The sequence below is a fragment of the Myodes glareolus genome, chromosome 11 (genome assembly GCF_982192425.1).
Source record: "Myodes glareolus chromosome 11, mMyoGla1.1, whole genome shotgun sequence".
NCBI classification, from domain to species: Eukaryota; Metazoa; Chordata; class Mammalia; order Rodentia; family Cricetidae; genus Myodes; species Myodes glareolus.
In genome coordinates, this window is record NC_142036.1 from 13,935,172 (window position 1) to 13,952,209 (window position 17,038).

Sequence of the window (17,038 nt, forward strand, 5' to 3'; positions counted from 1 at the left end):
GAATGACCACTGAGGAATCTCAATACCCGCTCCATCAAGAAAGCTCAGCAACTCAGGGAAGAGCCTCTCAGCTCTTAAAACTGCCCTTATCTCCTGGATCTGCTGGAACCTGACCGAGGATGTAACCACATGTGGCGATGATGTTTATTCAAGGGCTGGAGGCCACCCGAGCCTGGCCTGGACCAGGCTCTCAGGTGCTCAGACCACCCGCACATACTTCAGAGACCATCTGAGCACAGTCAGAGAAGCACAGGCCTCCCTAGGGCCCGCCCTCCCTCCCTTCCCTCAGACCAGTTGAGGACATTTACAAGTTCCCAGGGCCTATTTTCAGCAGCTTGCCTCAAGGGACCCCTGTCTGGCATAAGATCTGGTCCTAGGGTGGGCCTGCTGGGATGGCTAGCCAGTGAGAGGGGGTTGAACATGGCCCGTTCTCTGCCTCTCAGGCCTAGGTGATCAGCAGTTATTTTTCCCCTTTTCCAGAAGTAACGTGGCATGGCCAGGAGGTGGGTGGTAGAAAGTATGGCTCCTTAGATACCCTTCTCTCAGTAGGACTGCACTGCTGACCTAGGCCCCATCATCTGGTCGGCTGGGGTACCCCGAACCCTGCCTCTCTTGCAGCTGGGCCCTGTGTCCATTGACTGATTCCTGAAACCAAAGCCCAGGCAGAAAGAACTGCCTGGAATTCCAGCTTTCCCAAAGCAGCAGCAGCGGAGGCGGCCTTGTTCATGGCCTGGAGCTCACCCTCACAGCCAGTCTGGCCCTGGGAAAAAGGGCCACTCACACCTGGCACCCTGGGCTTTGGCAAGCCTGCACTGCACCCACTCAATAGCCAGGATACTGGCACTAGCACATGGTAATCTTTTTGATACCCTGCACACAGGTTTCAGCCAGCAGCCAGTGAGCAGAACCAGCCATGCCAGACCCGGAGACAAATGGGATCTGCAGGGAACCAGGAGCTTGAGGAAGACTCTGACAGAGGGGGTACCCAGGAATGATGCAGAAGTTCCTGGCCCAGACACAAGGTGAGGTAGGAGGGAGGATGCTGGGGATCTGGAATGTTGGCCAGAGGATCTAAGAGTAAGTGGGGGGGGGGGGGGGGGGGGGGGAGAGAGAGAGAGAGAGAGAGAGAGAGAGAGAGAGAGAGAGAGAGAGAGAGAGAGAGATAGGCTGTACATCCCACAAAGAAGTCGGACTGAGCCTACCAGTAGGGGCCCAGAGAGAGGCTGGGAGGGCCTGGTCGGAGAGTGCAGCAAGGTTAGAAAGGTGGATGGGTGAGTGTGTCAGAGGAACTCCTAGAATACAGCTAAACTGTGCAGAGCAGCTAGGCTGTGATGCTCCTTGTGAGGTCCTGGAGAATTTGGAATGAGGTGAGGTAGTCAGACGGCATCTAGAATCATCTCCCAGTCTGGGTGTTCATTAGGGAGATAAATGCTCAAGGCACTCCCGCAGTGAAGACAAAAGCTTCCATTCTCTTCTCCATTGTGGGTGCATCGGAAACTGGTGCCACTGACGCGACCTGGCAATGCAGTGGACACCGCCTGGCAACAAGGCCCAGACAAACAGTCGCAGCGCCGCCGCGTTTCCACGACAACTCCTTGGAAACAAACACCATGCAGCGTCATCTTCCCAGGCAGGAAAAGGCCAGATCCTGCCCCGCCCCTCTGATGCACAGCAAAGCTGGCCGCAGGGCGGGGATTGATCTGCCCTGGGAAGACCCTTGCTTTAGTTGCCCAGCCAGGGGAATCCCCTGCTTTCCTTCAAAGGTCCCGCCCAGGATTGGGGACAGGGAGGGGGAGGGAGCCCCGCCCCCTCTGTTTCCTCCAGGCTGAGCTGGTTGAAGTCTTCCTGCTCTGGAGGGCCGACAATTTATCGTTCCCTCTACCCCCACGCATCGCCAAACCTGGAAGAACATTAGCTGTCCTGCTCAGTCCAAAATGTGCATGCAGCCAAGCAGCGGCTACTTGGTGGGAGAGGCCACGGGTGTGTGTGTGGGGGGGGGAGTTCCAGAGCCCAATACCTGCTGGACCTCCCCTTGGTGTGGGGGGAGGGACACACTTCCAGACACCGGAGCCAATCCATGCTCTGTGGCCAGGGACATGATTTTCCCCATAGGACAGTAGGCCTGGATACAGCCACACCAGGGTCAATGGCCTAGAGGGCTGGACAAAAGGCCAGGGACAAACCTAAAAAGGCTTCGTACTCTATGGCAGTGACCAGATCTGGGAGCTACTTTGGGTGAGGCTTGAATTGCATATGGAACAGGACTAGATGGGGCCAATCAGAGGACGTCCCTCAAAGCACCAAGCTGAAATACAGGGGCGCCGTCTAGTGGGCATTCGGGGAAAAAACAAGTGGAGGGAAGGACACACCCACTGTTTAAGAAGGGGTTCCAGTTCCAGATCCTGGGCTAGGAAGACAGGATTCACTACACACCCAGTCACATGAATCCCTAGACCCTGGCCTGCCGACTTTCCTCATTCTGTTCCTCATCTACCCACTAGAGACAAGTCAAAGTGGTCAAAAGCTTTGCCCTGTGGACATAGCAGGAAATGGCCATAGCTGACCCTGGTCAGACTGCACCCTTAATCTCTCATGGACTTCTCAGCCCAATCCTAGCCTGTTCTCCACTTCAGCTCTCCCCAGCCTTTCACGATCTGCACAAGACCTTTCTGGTCACGGGTCTCCAGGTCCCATTACACGGCTTCTGCTTGTTTACATACACCAAACACTGCAGTGCCTGGAGCTGTGTCCCAGGGTCCCGGCCGCAGCCCCATGTATATACCACACCTCTGCATGTCTCAGAACTGTCTTCAGCGGATCTCATCTGTAATTTAACGGGCCTCCTTGTCCAAGGCACCGTCCCACCTCTGCCCAGAGCAGCCCCTCCCTGCTTCCCACACATTGCAGTGGCGGTCTGATGCCTAAATCAGTCTCCCCAGTTCAGAAACGCTTCTGAATTCCATCCCTACCAATACTGGGCCCAGGAGTACAAGGGGACATCTGTGAAGGGACAAAGGAACACTGTCTTGGGCTCACACGCACCCCCCATCACACGCACCCCCCACACAAGACACTGGGCCCTGCAATCCTCAAACCAAACCATTTATTGACAGCAAAAGTCTCCGTAGCTGTGAACCACGTGAGGGGTAGGTAGGGAATAGTGTGGGAGCCAGCAGAGGGCTCCTTGCAGGGTTGCTGCCACCCTGGGAATGCTGTGAGCTCATGCCATCACCGGCAAGCAGAGCATAAATAATACTGGTGGGCAGGTGTGGGCAACAGGGATATCATAGGATAGCCACCTCGGAGAGCTATCAGGGACATGGGGACACAGGACACATGGACTATGGAGGTGCACAGACACAAAGGGGACAGTGGGTAGCATAGGACATGCCGAGGTAACACACAAAGGGTTGAAATTTGGGCTATTCTGGAGACTACCCAGGAAGTTTCCTCCTCCACCACTTAGGCCCTGGGGTTTGCAGGCAAGACACACGGAGGCAGGACTAGGCAGCAGGTCACTTTCCCTCAGGGCCAAGTAAGGGACCCTGAGGACAGCATCTGCAGATCTAAGGCTGAACTGTGCCTTCGGGGTCCTTGTCATAGATATAGCTGCCCACAGCACCGGTATTCACTCCTGTGACGAAAAGTGGCTGGGGTGGATGAGCAGGAACAAACAGGGATCCAGGTAAGGAAAGAGGTCCTGGTGTCCTCTACCCCCACTATACTCACCCTTAGGTCCAAAGAGAATTCCATAGCAAGGCTTGTGGCAGTAGGGCTGGCCGTCATGCTGTGGGCAGCATAGAGAGAGTGCTGAGCAGGACCCCCCCCCCCCACTTACTTCCCAGAAGCAATGAGACCTTCACAATGTAGGCACCGCCTCCCTGAGGTCTTAGGCTTCTGCGGCTGCCCTCTCCCTTTGACAGGGACAGTAAAGCTCCAAGCTGCAGATCTGCCCTCTGGTGGCCAGAGAGCAGTCCATAGAGCCTAGGGCAATCCCAGGTCAGGGGGTAAAGCAGCAGCAGAATTCCTTGTTTCCTGTACGCACTCCAACCCTACCAGTTCCTGAATCCTAAATCCAGTATGCTCTTCCTCCCGGTCCCCTCCTTAAGACCTGTTTGGCTCCTGCATCGCAACTGCACCCCTTACCTCAGCATGCCCGCCGGGAGTCAGCGTCTTGGAGCAGCGCTCACAGCGCAAGCAGGGCCGGTGCCAATCCTTGCCCAGAGAGGTCACCTTCTCAGCTGGAAGGGAGGAGCATGGTGCTGGTGGCAACCCCTACCCTGAGGCACAGTTTCCCTGAATCAGGAGACTGGGTAGTCACTTACCAAAGTACACCCTCTTGTTGCATCGAGGACACATGTTGGGTTCCCCCGTGAATGTAGTGACACTAGAGGCTGGAAGGGAGAAGTTAGGTCAGGGTGGACCTTGGCCACCCATACCTAACCCCCACCCAGAGCCTATCTCACCTTTGCTGGGACCTTTTGGGGGTCCACTGGTCTTCCTCTCCTCTGTTCGCACCACAGGGACCTCGATGGGGCCAGTGACCTGAGGACCCTCAGCTGGAGGCTTCTCATAGATGTAGGAACCAGCGCCCCCTATATTCACGCCTGTAGGTGGCAAGCATGCCAGCAGGAGGCTAATGATTGGAGGCCTTGACTCCACCCACCTCTTACACAGAACTCCTCCCAAGGCTGCTTCAAGGCTTTCCAGGATAGGAATGGCGCAGGGGAGGGGAAGGGGAAGGTAAGATGACACCCTTACCCCACCCAGCAACCACAGGAGCTGGCTGCCCCTGGCTGAGACCCTGCTTACCTTTGGGTCCAAATAGTGTGGCATAGCAGGGCTTGTGGCAGAAGGGCTTCCCATCATGCTCAGCATGGCCCCCGGGGGTCAGTGTCTTGTTGCAGCGCTCACATTTGAGACAGAACTTGTGCCAGTCCTTGCCCAGGGAGCTCACCTTCTCGGCTGTGGGTTGTAGGAGGTCAGAGCCACATTCCTGCTCCTCTTCTTGTAGTCCGGAAGCCCACATCCCTCCATTTCACACCACCTGGTTATATCATACCTCACTCCCATCCCGCCCATGGTGGCTCCACGATTAGGCTACTGCTAACAGAGGCTCCATCAGCCATCCTGGGGTCCTTTTCTCCTTGCTCATGCCTAAGTGGTCTCAGCCCATGCACCTGGTTTAACCCCTCAATGTCTGTCGAGTGCACCTGTTTCTACCTGCTCCTTCCTGGAAACACCTGCCTCACACTCATAGCGCCTCTCCTCACACCTGTGCCCATCCCCGCAAAGCCTAGGCAAGCCAGGAAAGCCCCACTCCTGAGACTAAAGCCCTCGCTCTTCAGCGCCAGGTGAGGGACCAGCAGTCCTGGTTGCCGCAGAGCCCTATTTGGCTTCCTTCTCCTAAGCCTGAGATCTCTCCCTCCACCCTCTGCCTCCAGCTGCCAGTTTGGCGCCAAAGGTTTGGGATCGGCAGCTGAGGATTGTGAGCATGCTCCCCCCACCACCTCCAGAGCTATGACTCCTGAGCCACATCCCAATGGACGGAAGCTTGGGCCTCCCCAAGGGAGTAAGGCAGGAAACGGGTGGAGAAGTGGGCAGGAAGAAGGGCCTGAGCTGAGAGCAGAGCCAGAATTCCAAAGGGAAGGGGCCAGGCCAGAGCAGGGCGGCCGCGGGGGAGGCGGGAGGGGTGTTATGCTTGCTTGGCTCTGGCACTGTACTCAGGATAGAAGAAAAAGCTCTCCAGCCTTCCTTTCTCAAGAGTGGTCTAGTGATCCCTTTGGGGCCAAGCCTCCTCTGGACAACCTTGGCAAATACTAGGGAGCGCAGCCTACTCTGGGAGTCCCACCCCCACCCCCAGGAGGTGCTGCTGCTGGGCAGTAAGCCTGGATCCACCGTGCGGCCAAGTCTGGCTTTCCACAGCCCTAACTTGCTGTGCATGGACAGGACAGGGCATCCTCCAGGAACCCCAGACCCTTGCCCTGGACAGTGTCATTTAGCTCCCCTTGTGATTCTAAGACAGAGGTGATCCAGAACCCTGCTATGTCCAGAACAGGCAAGAGCGACCTGGATAGAAGCAGGCTTGGCTCCCATGCTTGCTTGGCATCCTCTCTCAGTGCAGTGATAAGGAGGTTGCCGGGATGGCCATCAGTGGCTGTGGCAGCTGCAGCCCAAGGCTGCCAAAACCACTCTGCTCTGGCCAGCTCTGGGATTCGGGCCACGTGAGGGCAGGGAACTGACCCTCAGACCCACTGGTTGGGTCGATGGCCCCATTACAGATGTAAATTGGGAATGCGGCATCGATTGAGCCTAATAGCTTGGGAGGGGATGGTCTCCTACCTGGTCACATGTTCTAGAGGGCAACCTGGGGTCCCTTTGGCCTAAAGTTTACTCAGATGTGGACAGCTGGAGCAGAGCCTAGCTGGGTGGAAAGAGCAGCATTCTGGACCCCTCACCTCCCCATGGAACAAAAGCCAACTGACTGAGGAGCCTTTGTTTTCTGCGGAGAGCCAGAGGCGCCCAAGCAGGCAGAATGCTTTTTCCGGGTGGCCTGTTGGCCAAGGCCCCAGAGAGCCCAGAGTTTGCCTGACCAGAGGCAGAGACATGAAGAACGGCCCTGAGGACTGTCCTCACCCTGAGATTTGTCCGATGTCCCTTGGTAGGAAAAGGACTGAAATCAGACATTCTGTCCCTCCCCTCCAGGAGGCAACAGGAAACCCCTGGCTCCAGGCCACCCAGAACAACTCCAGGCCAAATCCGGTCCCTCCCCTCTGGGAACAAACAAAAGTGGCCTCTCCTCTCCTCCGGTCAGCTTTAGAAGTCCACTGACCTGGACACTCACGACTGTTCTGAGATGGTCATAGAAAGGGACCCTGTCTTTTCAGGCCAGAAGTCTTCCTCTATTCTGGCCCTGAGTCTATCTTTTGGTGGGCAGCAACACTGCTACTCCGGAAAAGTTGTTCAGCCAGGAGCATAGCCCCAGGAGGTTAGCAGTTCAGGGAACAGGGGATGCCTGATAAAGGTGACTGCCTTCAGAGGCCTCCTTAGCAGGAACCAAACATTCCTGCATACTAATACCTCTTTCCCTGATGGCCCAGGGTCCTAGTCTCTCAGGCTAGTGGAGACCTACGTGTCACCAGTGCCCCACCCCGCCCGGGTGAAACTGCCGAGGCAAATGGCCAAGAAAGGGAGCAAGCTGAGGCATGTAAGAGGCAGAGGCCGAGGTCGCCCCCGCTTGGACTGAATCCGGAATCCCAGCGGAACCCAGACCTGGTACAGCGGTCTGGGTCTGGGCAGAGGTCGGAGTGAGGTCTGGGGTTACTCGCTACTCCGGGTCACACTACTGGATCCACGTGCCGTCTAGTAGGCAGCAACAGTGTGAGGCGGAGATGCCGGGGACCTAAGGAATCTTATCGGACCAGTCCCAGGCGTCCGACTTCGTTGGATCCCTCCCCAAACAGTGCCGCTGAAGAAGGGCGATGAGCCGAACATGCGGCTGGCGAGGAGGGCGCTCCCGGTCCCGGCAGACCAGGACTTTGCGTACCTCACCCAAAGCCTATGGGTCGCTTTCTAACCCACCCGACGCCACAGCCTCTCCAGGATCCCAAGTGGCTTCCCTTGCCCGGCGCAGCCCCACCTTCGAGCCTTCGGCCGCACCCGCGTGGGCAGCGTGGCGAGCTTAGCTACCGGCCGCGCATCCCACGGACCATGGCTGCGCACGAGGATCGATGTACACAACGGGGTGTGGCTGCGCCAGGGGACTGGAGGCGAAGGCGGACGGCAGGCGGATACTCACCGAAGTACACGGTCTTGTCACACTTGGGACACTTGGAGGCCATGGTCCCTGCGCTTGGTAGGTCCGCTCCCTCCACCCGAACTGGTCTCTGCGCCGCCGCCCGCGTCTGCCCCGCCCGCCTCCGGATGTCAATTGGCTCCGAGATCTGGGCGGGGCCTCAGGAGCCCGCCCCCCAGGACGCCAGCAGCTAAGCACACGGCAGGCGGGGCGCACCTGCCAGTGTCGGAGGGGCGGAGGGGCCGGGCCTGGCGCCCCCTACCCCACAGTGAGGTGGTGTCTACAGGGATAGCCCGCGGTTTCCATGACAACATCGTGGCCTCTAGCTGAAGAACAGACTTGGGGTTTCCAGCCCCAGACCCCGACCCCCCTTGTCTGACTCGTGTAAGGAGTGGGTGCGAGAAGCCCGCGGGATTGCCCCCCCCACCCCGCACTCCCGCCTCCCGGGCGCCGCCTCCCTTTGTTGCCTCGTTTCCATAGCAACGGCCTGGGCGAACAGAAGCACGAAGCATTGGATTCCGGGCGGGGCGCCGCGGTCCTGTCTGTGGTGCTGAAGGAGGGGCGGGAGAGGCTCACTAGTAAGCTGCCACCACTTCCAAAAACAGCCTAAAAACCACTGGGACGAGTGGGGGCGGGGTGGAAACAGACAGTGTGGGCTCTGAGGAGGCAGCAGGTGCACTTGCGCCCTAAGGTTCCTCCCCAGTTCTATCCTAGGAGGAGCAGGGTACCTGTGAGTTTCCTCTGCGAGCTAACACCCCCATCTGTGAGCATCCCAAGCCCACAACTGCTGCTGGTCTTTCTCAGGCCAGGGTCTCTGACTCCCAGAATTCTGTCCCCTGTGCATTTTGTTGGGTGGTAGAACTAGAAATCCTGCCAGCTGGATCCTGTCTACCACCTTGCTAGTCCTCAGAAACAGCCCCCCTCCCATTTCTCCTTCCCACTAGGGGCTTGCTTGGCCCCTCCTACTTCTTGATTCCATCCTGTAACTCCTGGAGATAGGAACCGAAAAAAGGACCCAGGAACCCACACACCTCTCTCCGAGCCTTTTGACCAAACCTGGGCATTAAGTCTGGGAAACAACACCCTCTATGTCCCAGACCCTGATGAGCTGACCCAGTATGGGCAGCCGACTCCAGGAACACCACTCCCACTCTGTCTTCACTGCTGGACTGGACACTCAAATTTCATTTCTCTGCCCAGCCCAAGGACTGGGAGTCAAGGGGTCTCAGGTGACCCCAGGTTTACTACTATTGCTCCATGTGATGGCCTCTCCCTTTCCTTGCACACATATCCTGCAGCTACTGCCATTTCCATGGTGACAACAGCTCAGAAACATGTGCTGCCCCCTCCAAGCCTGATTGACCAGCCTGACCAGCTCCCCCTGGGCACCTCTGGACACATGCCAGCCAAGGAAAGAGGTAGGTTTAGGAGGCCTCCCAGTGCCTTCCTGGACAGGGTCCCTTCCTTCATAGCCAGGTTCCTGTTCAGACTGGACTCCCAACCCAAGCATTCATTATTGTCTTTCCCAGCTCCCCATCTTAGTAGTCCTGAGGAACCTAGCTAACTGCTTGCTTAATCACCCACCCCTAATATTTGTAGTGAAAGACAGGGCTAACTGGGCTAGGCTCAGGCAGTCTTCTAAAAAGGCCTCAAGTGTGCCCAGCCCTGATGAAAGAGTGGATAGGAACAGGGCCCCTCCAAAAGAATGGCACGTAATACTGGCTAGATGCCCAGGGTGAGAAGGGGATCCAGCAAGGAGCGGGGGTACATGGGGCTGTCTTGTGTCTGGCAAGAAGGCACACGGGCCAATGACAGAAACAGTGGCCTTGGCCTGCACATCTGAGGCTTTGGAGGGCAAAAGGGCAGTAACAGGACAGCGTGAGCAGGGACAGAAAGGCACCTCTGAACACACACCAGTCAACGGAAGAGGTAGGTACAGGGCTCCACAGTGCCTTCCTGGACATGACCCCTTCATTCATGGCCAGGTTCTGTTCAGACAGGACACATAGGTGCCCTGATTCCCAATCAAACCATCTTACCTAAGACAGCAGGATGTGGAGCAGGTTACATTTTTTCTCTATGGTCCTGGCAAGAAACAAAGCATCTTGGAAATTATATTTTCATATGTCCTGTCCTCAGAACAGGGTCACAGATCTACTATAGGAAACCCATGGCTGGGCTGGGACAGTTAGGCTCTAGGCATGGCAAGGCCTGGGATGAAGGTTCTAAGACATGACTTGGGCAGGTATGCAGGCTGTTTTTAGATCAGGTCTTCAAGTCAGTGCCAGTTCCTAAGGTCATGAGTGCCTGACCCTCATAGAATGTCCCATGCCCATTTTCTTTAATGCAGAGTACTTTCCTGGGCCCACCAGCCACCAGCCTATGTTCACTTCCCGTTCTTCGCCTTGGCAGCCAGAGGTAGACACATAACCTGACACACTTGGCTTTGATGCTATAGTGGGCACTGGCTGAGGCACTGAGGCAAGTCAAGTGCCTGAGGACAAGGGAACTAGATCAGAAGGGGCTTCATCTGCACCTTGCTTAAGTCGAGAGCCAAGCTCCCAGCAGACTCCCACATGGGAAAAGGACTCAGAAGGCCCTTGAAGACTGGACAGTCCTAGAGTAGTACCAGACAAGATGGAGACCAAGATCAACTGGGGAAAGAAGCTAAATGACCCTAGGAAGACGGGGTACATGTCACAGCCCTGTCCCTGACACCGGGCCTGTCACCCTGATAAGCCCCATCACAGGCTCAGGAAAGCAAAGATACCACCCCCTTATCTATACCGAGTGGGAACAGAAGTGGTTTCTATTTTAATCCCCCATCTGAGATTTCCACATATCATAGGCGCCTGAGTAGGGCAGGAGAAGCAGGAGGCAGAGGCCAAAATTCCCCACTGCTCCCAGGGAGGGGCTGGCTGACCCTTTTCTTGACCAGCTGAGGCAGCAGCCTGAGGGATGATGGCTTGTAGAGACAGCCCTCTTTCCTCCAGTAGCTGGCCAGGCCTGCACCTGTCTCTAGGCCTGCAAGGGTAGGCACAGGCGGAGATAAGATTTCTGAGCAGAAATCTGAGTAAATACTTGAGAAAAGTACACCTGCTCGGGCAGCACAGCTTAGGGCAGCAGGCCTGACAGCTGGAGCACAGTGGGTGGCCCCGAACCGCAAGCTTTGTGTCAAGTCAACCTAGGCAAACCTCGGTTGGAAAAGTTGTAGGGCCTCAGGTAGGGTCAGCTCCCACTGCGGCATGTGAGACAGTTTTAGCACAACATCAAGAGTGGAGGTCCTCACCAGTTAGCCCCTTGCTTCCCCTTTGGGAAGGGCAGCTGGCACTGGACCAAACACCTGCAGAAACAGGTCTCGAAGCAGTACACTCCAGACTGAGTAACCCCAGCACTGAGCCGAGCAGCATTTGGCCTGACCTGTAGCTACTGCCCATCTTCCTGGGCCTGACCATGTACCCGCCAAGGGTATTCCAGATGTTGGGGCAGGGTGGCTTCAAGGCCCTAAACCAGAAGAGCGACTTGGAACAAAGAACACAGAAGGGCTTGCTGGGGTTTTCCTTTTTATGAGATTTTTTTTCATTGTTTTTGTTTAATATGAAAATTACTTGAAAAGACAAGGGACCAACCCTGCCAGGCAGCTTGGCCGCTGCTGGCCTCACCAATCCTAACATTCCAGGTGTAAGTTACAGAACTCAAGTTCATCTACAAAAAAAGTAATAAAAATAAAATTTAAAATGGCACCTTCAACAGAACACAACAAAACCTTAAAGCCCACCCCGGGTGAGAAGCCCTGTAGCACAGGGCCCGGGCATTCCTCATCTCTGCTCCAGCCAGAAAGTAAACACAAAGCTAAAAAAGACTCCTCGGTGTCTTGGAATAAGTTAGACCACACTTCTTCCCCGCACGTCCACCAGAGGAGCAGTTTCTCTGCATGTGAGGGCGGGAGTTGGGGCACTACGGAAACAGAGGGTGGGGTGGGCAGCAGTCTGGTGGGGGAGGGAGGCCGCTTGGCCTCTGCAGGCCTCACTGGATACTCTGGGGCTGATGGAGGGCCCAGGCAGGCCGCACCGCACTGTGGGGACTGCCTAGTCCTCAATAACAATGGGCTCATCGTTGACTGGTGCAGGTGGGGGTGGCCGCAGCGGCAAGGCCTGGCTCTGGCGCAGGGCAATGGGTTTGTAGGGCCGGCGGGCAGCACGCTTGGTTTCTGAGGATGAGAGCAGCTTGCGGATTTTCCTGCGGGAAGAGGTGAACCAGTAAAAACCAGAAGGTGGTAGCTGAAGACTCCCATCCCGTCCCAGGAAAGGCTCCAACCTGGTCTCTTCTGTGGCCATGTAAAACACATCGTCAGGGGCATCAATCCAGTTCATTCGCCGCCGTTTGACAGGAGGCAGGGAGCCACCACGGATGAGGCGCACTTTGGTGGGGTAGGACTTCCCGTTGAGCAGGAGATTCCGACTTGGTCCCTGGATTGAACAAGAGGTGGATATGAACACTGGAAGATAGTGCCCCAGTCTTATTTTACAAATCACAGCCCAAGAGCCCAACTTCCTGGACCTCGAGGTTCCACAGTAAAGCACCCAGCCCAGGTGGGGCTAGGGACTACCTGGGCCACTTCCCCATCACCTGAGGGATAAGTGCACACACAGAAGTATGCCAAGTCTCTTGTCACCCACTCTTACCATGTGCCTGGTCTGTCCATGGTTTGCCAGACCTGATGAAAAAGAACACAAGAGTGAGGCCAGAGCAGGGGAAGCATGTTCAGCACCCACACAGCGTGCCAATGCCTCCAAGTGCAGGCCATTAAGATGGAGGTGAGGGATGATCCTTCCGAGGCCACCCCCTCCAGCCAAAGCCCACACCCAAGGGGCCTGTAAGAGGTTCTCAGCTAGCCCAGAAGGTCCCATAGCTCTGCCAACCCTGAGGGCCACCTGGCCAGCAGAAGATGTAGCAGTCTGGCAGTTTGGGCTCCAGGTCTCAGATCTGATATTGCTCCTTCATGTGAGACAGCTACCCTGCTCCACCAGGCCAAGGCAGGTAAAGTCTAGTGTGTACCAAACAACAGCCTGCACAGCCGTGTGTGCATCATCATCAGCCTTCTCCCTTCGTGGGACAGTCACTGTCTGCCGGCTGCTCACATGCTAAAGCAGCTATTCTGACTCCAACAGATGTTTGTAGACTAAGGGCCTAAAAATGAACTGAGATGTCAATAGCATGAGGCTGAGAGACACAATCTAGGCTCTGTCAGAAGGAGTCCCAGATGGGCCCACCCCAGAAATCACTGTCTCCTACATCTGCTGGCACAGGTCTCTGAATGGCCTGGTCCCAAGCTGAGGACAAGACAGGACTCCTCTACTAGGCCTAGCCAGTGCCACTGAACCCCATGGTAATATGTCAATCATGGAATATTCCCACCAGAGATCACCCTCTTTTTATATTTTCAGACTAAACATATATCTCAGTTACCTGGAACCTGAGATCCTCCTATTTAGATTCCCAAAGGTGGGGATTACAGGTGTGGCCTGTCTCTTAGGAAGTGAGAGCCTGTCCTACTTCCTTTATCCTATCCCGGCTCCCTGGATCCAGCCTTTCCCCCTGCAAGTTCATTTAGCTGTCAGGCACCCCAATTTCCTGGCCTACAGTACCCAGGCAGAGATGACCTGCTCATAGCACCTGTTGGGACCCCAACCCTGTGCCCACATAAAGCCCTACCACAAAAGCTACTTACCCAGATAAGTGCCTGCCAGAGTGATGAGGTGGCAGAGAGAGAAGATACACACTAGAGTTAGAGTGAGCGGCATGCACATGGCAGCCAAGCCGCGAGGCAGAGCAGCAGGCAGCATGGGGCGGGGGTTAGTGAGTTAAGAACCTAGGGTGCCAGGGACCAACGCCTTGCCCAGAGTTCTCATCCGCCCTGCTTATGCAAGGCTGAATCCTGAGGTCTACCCAGCACCACAGGTTGGGGCCGGTCCATGGCTCCTAGGCTAGAACTAATACTGAGACCTGGTTTTACTGTTTCAGGAGACTCACTTCTCTTGTGGCTAGAACCTCTGACCTGGGGCCTGAGCTGCCTAGACCACTCACAGAGCCAGCGAGTCCCCACCAGGTCCTGGCTGGGTCCTCACTGCAGGACATACCTGTATAATGGACCTTGAGAAATTCAGTGGAAGTGCACAGTTCTTTATAGAGGCCAGAAGCAAGGTCTGAGAAAGCTATGCCTGAACCCCTGGTTTGAGGTGCAGTAACATGCCAATCCCACAGCCAGACAAAAGGGATATGTCTGCCTGGGTGCATGAGAGTCGGCAAGCTTCCAAAACAACCTTGAGGGGGAGTGTCCTGAGCTACAACTGGATAGTCACTGCCTTCCGTTATCCCCTAGGCTCTCGTCCTGACAGCTTTGGGAGGGGCCTGAGTGGTCTCATGCTGGTTGGCTAGTTTTTCCTGGCTACCCACGGGTCCGTCCTTAAACACTAACATCAGACTTGGTGCTATACCTCAGGTCCAGAGCAGGCTCATTTCCCACAGTCCTTACCCCATCAGGAGAATCTCAGCTAACCATCAGCAGATACAAAGATCGTATGAAAGCCCAGCCACCAACCCATCCATACTACCCCCATCAGGCAGGGCACACAAAAACTGCAGGTAGTACTAGCGGCCCTACAAGCAAGACTGAAGGCATGCGAGCAGTCACAGCGCGACAGCAGTGGGGGCACCAGGGCCCTCATGCAAGGACAGTCCACTCAGGGCTCAGGCCAAGTCTAGAGACCCAGGGCTCATGGGCCCTCTACCAAGTTATAAGTCTACAAGAGCACAGGAGTATGGGCTGTGGCCTGGGTCTGTGTGGGCTGCCCCTGTACGTGCCCTGAACCTCCCAGTCTGCTAGTAGACAGCACACACAGGCATCACGACAGGACGCGGCCATGGCACCCCACCAGCGGCCGCCCGAGGCCTTACCCCTACTGGGCATCAAGAGGCGTTTCTTCATGTTGCCTGGCAGTGCCCAGGGACAGGAGAGAGAGGGAGAGAAAACACCATCAACTAAGACAGCCAGTTGAATAAGGGTCATGTGGAGGTTCAGGGCTAGTCCCACAGCCCCCTGTAGGTCTGGCCTCCTCACAGGGCCAGTCCTGCAGCTCAAACTCACCATCTACCCCATTGTGCTGCTCATAGCTCCTCTTGCCCAGGATGGTGGGGGAGCCATTGTTGATGACAGGGGCTGACTTGGCAGGGGTCAGACTGCTGAGCACACTGGACGAACTCTTCACAGGGTCAGGTTTAGGGGGTCGGGGATGGGTCTCTGTGAGCATGAAAGAGGCAAGGGCATTAGAAACAGCAGTACAAGAGGCTCCATGCAGTAATAATACCTTCCACCCTGAAGCCCCACTGACTAGGCTGGAAAGAAACGGTCACTGTCTACCAGAGCAGCCTGAAGCTGGGGATCAAAATAGCAGCAGGGCTACCTAGGATATCTTCAGGAGGGACGACAGCCAAGCAGAGCCCAGCCCGCTGCCTTGGACAGGATAGCTGGGTAAGTGCTAAGAGCTTACAAGATCCAGACACAGCCCATAAACACAGCAACTCCATCAGACAGCCTTCACATCCAGGCCACCAGGTCTGAAGGCAGAAAACTGGCTACTGGCCCAGACACTGAGCTGCCTGGCTGGCTGAGCAAGGATCTACTCCATAGAAGGCGGATCCTAGCACTGACCACATCCTCCTACAGAATAAGGGCAAGGCTGGCCCTGGGGCTGAGGACCCTGGATAGGGAGCAAAGCCAAAGACACTTGTGTCTGCAATGAACACACTTAGCTCATGGTTCTGGAATGTCCTTTCCAGAAGGACTGCTACCTCCATGTTGGAGGACTGACTCACACCCACTTAAACACTGCAAACAAGTGAACCCAAGTGTCTGGCTTGACTTCAGAATGTGCCATTTCTAAACGGTCAGTAGCACTGCTTAGACATCTCAACAGTGTCCAGATCAACACAAGCAAGGCACTATCCCTGCAAGGCTGCTAGTCAGAAGAGCACCTTGACCACCAAGGGCTCAAAAAGGCCTGCAATGTTGTCTGAGCGTTGGGAAAAGGCATCCCTGCAGGCAGCAGGTATACACCCACCCTGTCTTGGTAGACTTGTAGGTGGGGTTACACCTGGTATAAACCCTAGTCAGAAGTCAGGTGTGGTGGTGTACTCCTTTAATCCTAATACTTGGGAAACAGAGGCAGGAGAATCTGTGAGCTTGAGGTCAGCCTGGTCTACAGAGTGACTTCTGGGACATCCATGGCTACACAGAGAAACCCTGTTTCAAATAGGACACAGGGCTACTGGGTATGCCAGAGAGATTAGAAACAAAGGGCTTGGAACTCAGGACATATAAGGGGACAGAAAGTAGCACTGTTTTCTGTGGGTATTCCTGAGCCTGGCACAGTGCAACTTAGGCCAAAAGGGTAGTTCTGGTGATCATGCAGTGTTTCCGAGATGGGCTGCTAGGATTAGAGTTAGAAAGCTATGTGCCACCCCTCCATCAGCTTACCAAGGTATCGGAGTACAGCCTCCAGGGGCTTCCGTGCTACCTGCTTCAGCACCAGCGGGCTCTGGGAAGCTTCGGGCAGCCTTGCTGTGCCTACAGGAGGATGAACAGAAGGACGATGTAGAGTGAAGGACTATACTCCCCAAGAATCAGGGCCCTGATCTTTACCCCAGCCTGGACACTCAGTTTTGTTGTGGTTTCTGCTGGCGCCAAGAAAGGGAATAGGGGATGACTCACATTCAGCCTTGATTGCTGCACTGTTGATGGGCATGTAGGGGTGGCGTGCGGCATGCCATGGGCGTAGGATCTCACGGCATAAGCGCCGGGCAATGCGTGTCAACTTGGTAGTATGCAGGTAGAAAGCCTGCCTTGTCTTCATGGCAAACTTGGGGCTCCCACTGCTCCGGGCTGGGATACCATGGGGACTCTGTGAAATGGGGCACAGCACCCCAACACAGCACCGTGACTGGAGGCCAAGGACCTGAGGCCTACATGCAGCAGGTGACAGGTATGGCATGTCCCACTTACCATGTTATTGCGGTTTGGTCCCGGCCTCTCTCCATCTAACCGGGTTGGCATTTTCAAGCCACCATATTTCTTCCAATATGTCCAACAAGATGCGCAGAGGCGACACTGCATGTTAGGGGGACCCCAAGAATACCACTGGTAAGACTGTGTGGCTACGGACAACAAAGTTGGAAATAGACGGA

At 55.7% G+C, this 17,038-nt stretch overlaps 2 protein-coding genes and 1 long non-coding RNA gene across 9 annotated transcripts in view; 1 reads left to right on the forward strand and 2 right to left on the reverse strand.

Moving 5' to 3' along the window:
- Nucleotides 1–3,086: 3,086 nt before the first annotated feature.
- On the reverse strand, nt 3,087–7,945 carry LOC125398554 (cysteine-rich protein 2). Its single transcript, XM_087911484.1, has 7 exons — nt 7,799–7,945; nt 4,813–4,965; nt 4,467–4,607; nt 4,326–4,394; nt 4,147–4,241; nt 3,730–3,787; nt 3,087–3,634 (listed from the first exon to the last, which is right to left on the reverse strand). Exons 1-7 carry the CDS (start codon nt 7,839–7,841, stop codon nt 3,567–3,569), a joined length of 627 nt encoding a protein of 208 aa, XP_087767610.1. The 5' UTR covers nt 7,842–7,945; the 3' UTR covers nt 3,087–3,566.
- Nucleotides 7,946–7,948: 3 nt separating this feature from the next.
- LOC146892509 (uncharacterized) lies at nt 7,949–9,910 on the forward strand. Its single transcript, XR_015004614.2, has 2 exons — nt 7,949–8,373; nt 9,094–9,910. It is a non-coding gene; the product is annotated as an uncharacterized LOC146892509 (long non-coding RNA).
- A 1,435-nt stretch (nt 9,911–11,345) lies between these two features.
- Mta1 (metastasis associated 1) overlaps nt 11,346–17,038 on the reverse strand; it is a 38,338-nt gene continuing 32,645 nt past the window's right edge. For 2 of the 7 annotated variants that reach the window (XM_087911480.1, XM_087911477.1), the window contains 9 exons: nt 16,857–17,008; nt 16,566–16,755; nt 16,332–16,421; nt 14,943–15,095; nt 14,753–14,788; nt 13,527–13,538; nt 12,481–12,512; nt 12,113–12,264; nt 11,346–12,034 (listed from right to left, as the gene is read on the reverse strand). In XM_087911480.1, coding sequence (XP_087767606.1) covers nt 11,884–12,034; nt 12,113–12,264; nt 12,481–12,512; nt 13,527–13,538; nt 14,753–14,788; nt 14,943–15,095; nt 16,332–16,421; nt 16,566–16,755; nt 16,857–17,008 — 968 coding nt within the window. In that variant the 3' untranslated portion in view covers nt 11,346–11,883. Of the gene's footprint in view, nt 12,035–12,112; nt 12,265–12,480; nt 12,513–13,526; nt 13,539–14,752; nt 14,789–14,942; nt 15,096–16,331; nt 16,422–16,565; nt 16,756–16,856; nt 17,009–17,038 lie in introns of those variants that run through there. The other 5 variants (XM_087911478.1, XM_087911482.1, XM_087911483.1 and 2 more) reach the window with 3 other exon arrangements.

Bases quoted from the DNA above. Each gene is read 5' to 3' on its own strand.
- LOC125398554 (XM_087911484.1), bottom strand. From the start codon at position 7,841: ATGGCCTCCAAGTGTCCCAAGTGTGACAAGACCGTGTACTTCG. The intron at 4,395-4,466 runs GTGAGATAGGCT...TCTCCCTTCCAG, and splicing joins CCCAAAAGGTCCCAGCAAAG to CCTCTAGTGTCACTACATTC. The intron at 3,788-4,146 runs GTAAGGGGTGCA...TGCTGCCCACAG, and splicing joins CTCCCGGCGGGCATGCTGAG to CATGACGGCCAGCCCTACTG.